The 7,465-nt window shown below is 35.2% G+C and overlaps 1 protein-coding gene across 11 annotated transcripts in view; it reads left to right on the forward strand.

The window, feature by feature from the left end:
* The window catches only part of LOC128234064 (integumentary mucin C.1-like), a 122,969-nt gene that overhangs the window by 63,445 nt on the left and 52,059 nt on the right, over positions 1-7,465 (forward strand). For 8 of the 11 annotated variants that reach the window (XM_052948035.1, XM_052948034.1, XM_052948038.1 and 5 more), the window contains exon 4: positions 939-1,070. The exons of the other annotated variants lie outside the window; for them this stretch is intronic. In XM_052948035.1, the coding sequence (XP_052803995.1) occupies positions 939-1,070 (132 nt within the window). The remainder of the gene's footprint in view (positions 1-938; positions 1,071-7,465) is intronic. 11 annotated transcript variants of the gene reach the window in all.

A 7,465-nucleotide genomic window follows, 5' to 3' on the forward strand; every position in this document is an offset into this window, starting at 1 on the left:
AAAACATAGAACACTGATAAAAGTACGCCGAAATTCGTTTTGACAAAATGGCAGTTTTGGCGAATTTTGACATGATCGTAGACATGATAGGTAAACGCTACATAAAGCATCAAAATATATTTGTAGGTTACAAAGAAATTTTCATCATAAGTTAAAATAAACATTCAAATTATTTACAGAAAAAGTGATGTATTTGATTGTATTAGTGCCTACTTTCCTATGTTTACAAATCGGCAGTGACTGTCTGCTTCAAATCAACAATGTTTAAAATGGCGAGTCACGTTTGTACAATACAATTAACAGTTATTTTAAAAGGTTTAATAGTGCTTGACAACATTTTTCACCATGCCTTCGCATTCTCTATCGCATTTTACAAACTTTTATCATTGAATAAACGAGTTCTCAATGTATATTCTGATTGGCTGACATTCAATAGCTCCACCTCCTGGCGATGTTTCACTATTAGGCTCTTCCTAATTATCCCATTAGAAGATGACCGATTATGAATACACAGGTCGTCTGCTCATTACACAAATACACAATAAGCTGTCATATGACACGGACAAGGCACATGTGAAGATGAAAGGGCAGTACAGCATATTTTAAGCAGTAAATGGGGCAGCATGGTGACACCTAACGGGAGCACTATTATCATAAGTGTTACGTAATTAGTCTCAATTATGACAGCAGATTAAGGGCTGCCAATCTTTCGTGATGATTTCAATAGTAAAAAGGGCACTTACGGGATAGATGGCGCTAATAGAGCATTTGTTAAAAAGGCTCTACCCCAAAAGGGGGCAGGGCGGTAAAAAAAAGGAATGGGCGAACCGCCCTCAAAAAACGGGCTAGCTGGAGCACTGATAATGCATTTATTTTCAAAACACCTAAAGCATATCAAACACACATTTGACTAACATTGACAAACATTTTTGTTTTAGTTTACTACGATGATCCATGTGGAACTACGTGTGGAACGTGTGAAGTCAACACCTTTGATTGCCAGGCAACAACCAACAAATGTGTATGTAAAGGGAATACAAATCCAGATCCAGACGACAAAACAAAATGCTGTAAGTGTATTTAAGTGTATTGTATTCTTATTTTCATGTTGTGTACAGTACACTCAACGAGTTAGACCCACTTTCCGTTTCCCTCCGCGGATTTTTGCTATCGCGGACAACAAAATTATTTTATCCACTGTCCGCGTTCCTCGGAGTTTGAAATTAAGGCCCTCGGAGGGTGATAAGTCAACCGATGAATTACGAACTTGATCGGCGTTCCTCGGAGGGGTTAACTCCGCGAAACTCTGCGGACACTAGATAAGAATCTACGCTAAAGTTATATTTATTTTATTAAAATTTTCAACCGATTACGACGGCTCCAGTAAATTGCTATTATTCTTTTTCCTCTGCCCGTTTTGCATTAAGTTAGCTTACCACAAGAATGCAGTCGTATTTCACATGCATCTTATAAACGTGTTTTTGCTAATGACTGATAAACATATTTCTTCCGAGAAATTCTAGGTTACACATTTTCGGAAAATCGGGAGGTCAAACACGCGTTCCAAGTTCACAGCGCATGGTTTTGAAGGCCTTCTTGCCTCGTTTTCTGTGGAAAATTCTATGAAACGTCATAGCTATTTTAAACCACCAATAATACATAGTATATTCTACATTGTATTGATCACGCGCTTGACGTCAGAGGTCATGGTTCAGAATCGTGTAAATAGTCGGCTGCTTTATGATGCAATAACTTAGTGGATTATAATACTTTAATGATTCAATGTTTATAATTCAAGACAATATTTAATTGGCGTTTACGGACATAAATACAAATTAAACGTGGGTACATGTAAGAATCTTTTACGCTTAACAATGTGCATAAGCATAAAAATAAATAACTTCTAAACAAGAATGATTTCTTGCTTATCTGATTAGACTCCGAGTTCCGCCGCGGGATCATAAAATCGGACAATTCTCAACGCTATCGTTCATATTAAACTCGGCGGTAAGCCAGCCACTCGGAGGAACTCGGGGGAATTTTAGCGAGGGCAACAGTTTTACCCTCGGAGGAAACCCGCGATCACCGACTTTATCCCTCGGAGTGAGCGAGGAAAGTGGGTTTAACTCGTTGAGTGTACTGTATGTATGGCAACATCCATGGTAGACAGTTATATGCAGACAATAGGACCAGCATTTCTGTGATTTCGAGATCTTAGACTAAAATATACTTATCTGATCCCAATTCACATGATGCAGAACAGGCTGATATTAACACCCTATGAATTTTCATAACCAGTTAAAGATTAACAAGGTTGATCAAGAAGTTTGCAAAATTTTGTTGTAAATTGCACACCAGGCAGATGAAGCTAACAAAGTTGTTAATGCCATCATTGGTAACTTTAAAATCGTTAATGTGCTAAAGTAAATGGATACACTTGTAATCTGCTATATTTTTAACAAAATTTAAGACAACTGTTTCAGCTGTACTTGTTTATTAGTTCTGAATGAAAGTTGCATATTAAAGCTTTTTATAACAGCTTGTTATAGAACTAATAATTTTAAGCCATATAAACTAATTTGAAAATAAGAACAAGAATTAATACTATTTTAAAGAAGATTCCTCTCACGCAGTCAAAATTTAATGCATATTTTGCTTGACGTCTTTTGGGGAGTGCCACCTATCTTTCCCTATGTTATTCTAAAAACTAAGCATGGTTGATGTACCAAAATGAAGTTTTGCATATAAAAAGTAGACTCCCTAATAAGTAGCATGATATAAGTATTTTGTTTAAATGCCACCTTATATATATGTATGTAAAAAGTACACAAACTTCTTGTTTTGACAGACTTCGTTATAGTCACTTGACAACACTGGACAAACAAAATTTAATGCCCGTGGGCTTGGATTTAAATTGTTTTTTTTTGTTACAGTCAAACATGTATTAAGTGGCCACCCTTGGGAAAAATTCAAAGTGGCAAGACAGTTGGCCACTTAATCCAGGTTGGACATTTCCGCCACTTAAACTTTGTTCTAACAGAGGTCGATCATGCATCTTAACCAAAACCTCACTATCAGTATCAGCAGTACTATTATTATTAAAGAAGATAAAATAACTTTATTTCAAATTTATGAATAAAATGCATTAAATAAATGTTTTATGTTCTCGTATTCCTCCACCATTTCACGCTTACGCTCAAGCAAGAAATTGATTTGAGTCTTTCCACAGTTAAATTTCTTGTCAACACTTCTTGCACTACGGCCATTTTCTAATAATCTTACAACTCAACACAATCTTTAGGGTCAAACACTTTCGCTTTTTCTTATTTTTAAGCCATAATAAAAATTTAAAAAACTAATATATCAAGAACAATAAAATGTAAATATCCGTTCGTAGATAGATAAATCTGTGCACTTTGAAAATTAATAGGGAAATTAATACACATCGTATCTCGTTTCACACCTTTGATTGTCAATGCAAACTGTAAATTCATAATAACCGGTGTTCTTTGTAGGTATTTATTAAATAATTAAGTTCGTATTTGTGTAAGTATCTATATTAATTATGTCAATTCTGATCAAAACATTCACCAACGTGTTATAAACATGATTTTCGGATTAGTAAACGGGCATGCCAATCGTGTGATGTAATATGCATTGTCATTGGATGACAGAAATATTCGAGGCGGTCGTTCTTTCCTCTAAACTTCAGTATGCAATTAACAAGCAGAAGTGTCAGTGACAAGGGATTAGTGGCCGCTAATTAGTGTTTATATGTTGACTTTATATAGTAAAAACATATGAGGGGGGGAATTCGGAGTGGCCCGATAAGGCAGGTGACTCTTTAAAGCAGGTAATTATCTTTGGTGGCGTTTATCCGATTAAGGGTCATGTCAATTAAACTTGAATGGCATGTCATTGTGGGTTGGTTTAGGCTCGATTTTGTTAGAAAGTGATAGCGATTGAAATTCAAATTCTTTCTAGTTTGGTCCTTTATCTCCTATACACATTTTTAACCAGGTTTTTACATAGTGAAACCTTTTTATTAGAAAGACATACATCATTATTTGGGCAAGAGGGTGGGCGGTTAAGCAGGTGGGTGGTATTAAACTTAAACTGAGTGACTTGAGTAAGGGTCGACATATCTACTAAACTTGGTATTTAGGAAGAGTTTATGGAGACCTTTCATTGGATTCCATTTCAGGCCCCTGGGGTTAAGGTCATGGTCAAAGTCACTGTTACAAACAATAGGTAACAGTTAAAACTGAATAACTTTAGTGAGGGTTGACATATCTTGACCAAACTTGGTATGTAGAAAGAGTTTGTGAAGGACTTTGATGGGATTGCATTTGGGGCCCAGGTCAAGGTCAAGTTAAGTGTTACTTAAATAAGAAAAAAAAACCCAGATGAAACTGAATCTCACAATGAAGGCGTTCTTCTGTCAATCAGAGAAAACCTGGTTTCGTCACATTGCGGCATTTCTTGTTGGAATTGTCTTACTGTGTAAATTACTATTACATCAGCATTTCTGCCATGCACATTTCGGGTGTTTGTGCTGACATCTCTTTCTCAGGCTAAAGTGCTCAGAGCAGCATGTAGGTGCTACTTAACTTGGTTGTCAGAATATTTTCATTCAAGTGAGCCAATTAATGGGGAAATAATCAATTTAATAAAGGGTTTTAATTAGCACATTATGTTTGACAAAAATTGTATGGCAAGGAGATGTAACCACTGTGTGTTCAATCATCAAAAATAAGGTTTGATTAATTTAAGCTAGACTATGCAAAAGAATAAGGTGAGCTTTCTACTCATCCTGGTGTCGATGTCACTTTTGGCCTCACAACCAGACGTGTGAACTCTACTAGCAGGATACAAAATCTTCCCCTTTTTAGACCCTTCTAGCACCCTTCCGCTTTCCCAACAATATACCGCTTTGGAAAGAAATAACAGAAAGAAAATGCCTAAAAGTTGCATGTCCACGTAAGGTCATAAATTTGTTATAACGAAACTGCAATTGGCTGGTCACACATTGCTGGAGGGCAGAGATTAACACAATATGCCTGCCATGATACTGCCAGTTAGCATAATAAGTAGGGATGGAAACCGGATACCATACTCTTATCAAATTGTTTTCATAATAGGTAAATTTCCTATTATATGTCACCCACCTTCTGTTATTTGACATAATTGTCCACTTAATTTATAATTCGTCATATGGCAATTTCACTTTTTCATTCATTCTTTCTCAGTCTTAATAATTTATAATGTTATAATCAAAGCTAAAAAACTCATTTTATGTCATAAAACTCATGATGAATACCACATAAACACCTTGCGAATTTGATAGTCACTTCGGCCGAGGTGGTTGCTAGGTTCCTGCCACGTGCTTTCGAGTTTGTTATTTATCAGCAGGTTTCATGTTAAATGACGCTTTGATTATTTGATAGTCGATTGTAATTTTATTTCATTACATTGTTTTGATTTAATGCAATACCTACAATTTCAGCGGTGTTTTGTAATGAAGGATATAGTTGCGGAAAAGATAAGAAGACAAAAAGACGATCTGATTTTTCTTTATTTACATGCGTGTACTTTTTTTATTTATCAATAAACTAAACATGTTTACATATCGTATGAAGTCCGACATCGCTCGCGTAAGTCTTTCGGCTGTGGCAGCCTGCAACTGCGGAGGAGTGGACATGGTGACGTCAAGAGTCGTCTGCCTCATGGTGGACTTTGAAGGTGTTGTCGGTGGACTGCATACGGGGTGTTTTTTCATGTGATTTCTAAGATTTGAAGTTCCACCACAATATACCAGTTTAACCTTACACAGTTGACACACAACACTTTTACCATCCTCGGATTTTGTGAAATACTTCCAAACACTTGAAGTCAATGTTGGAGGCATATTTTCATAGTCGTGATACAGGAATAACAATTAATAATTTAAAACACAATTATAAGATGCAAAATTATGGAAATTTGATTGAAAATTGAAAAGATAAACAAATTTGTTTTTGTATTTGTTGTTCAGATAGCAATAATTTTTTCATGCATATTCATCAAAAATACGATTGGTCATTAATAGCTTTGATTGCACGACCCTTAACTTGTGATTGGACGATCAATTCCTACGGATTAATGATCAATCCGTTTAATATCAACTAGTGCCAGTTAGTGTCAATTAAGCACATCTGAGATCATAAAACAACACTTATCATTGTAAACAAGGTCATAGAACTTCACAGGGTGCTGCACAAGAACACAATATCACGCCTTGTGCAAACACCCAATTAGCAGACGATTTGTGACACATACCATACCACTCCAAATTCAATGAAATTTTACAGGAAGCTTCCATGGGTGACCCTCTACAAAAATATATCAAGGGGTCACGATTGATCAACAACAACAACAATTACAAAATGGCCAACTTCCTTTTTTGCTTTAAAAAAACATCTCTAAAACTACCAGTCCAAATTCAATGGATCTTTACAGGAAGCTTCCTTGGGTAACCTTGAACCAAAATACAACAAGGGGTCGCCATTGATCAACAATAACAACAACAGCAACAACAATCTGGTGTAAAATCTTGATAGTTATGTAAAGTTTACTCTTGAAGCAAGGGCAGTAAATCTTGCTTTATGGTCTCCCTTTCTGTTGAACACTGCATTGTCTATTTTTAGTTTTTTCTATTTTTAGTAACAAGGGATTATATGTTAATTTTTTTAATTCTTCAAATTAGTCAACTTTTATGGTAATAATTGTTTTTTTCATAGGTTTATATGTTAGGAAATATTATATCTCTTTATTTTCTAGAAGAATTTCATTTTTACTCAATGATGAATTAAATGATCAGACTTGTTCATTGAACTACATGTAGACCATTGTAATTGTACAATCTTATCTTTTTGTGGTTAGTGAATAATACCTTATATAAAAAATTCTATACCATTTATTCCGTGCTCTTAATAAAGTTCAAAATTATTTATGACCATCTTACAACAAAAAACATAACTCCATTTTAACCCTTAATACAAATTATGGCCCTAATAGTTTTTTTTTTGTTTTTTTTTTAATTACTTTTGAAAAGCATATTTGTAATATAATTCTTAATCATTCTACAATAATGGGAAATCAAGTTATTTGAATGACTTGTGTCATTGTTTTGGTGGGCTGCTGGAAGGGTTGGCATCAAAGTCACCTTATGTATTGAATAATTTTAGTTAGGTTTGACATAAAGAGACCAAACTTGGTAATATTACATCGTTATTGTATTCACTTCTAAGTCAAACGGCGTAGTCGAGCGCGCTGTCTTACGACGGCTCTTGTTGTATTCTTAACCACATTTTCATAAAGGGAAAACAAGTTATTTGAATGACTTGTGTCATTGTTCGGTGAGCTGGTGGGAGGGCAGCGTCAAAGTCACCTTATGTATCGAATAATTTTAGCTAGGTTTGACATA

The sequence above is a fragment of the Mya arenaria genome, chromosome 5, assembly GCF_026914265.1.
Source record: "Mya arenaria isolate MELC-2E11 chromosome 5, ASM2691426v1".
Taxonomy (NCBI): Eukaryota; Metazoa; Mollusca; class Bivalvia; order Myida; family Myidae; genus Mya; species Mya arenaria.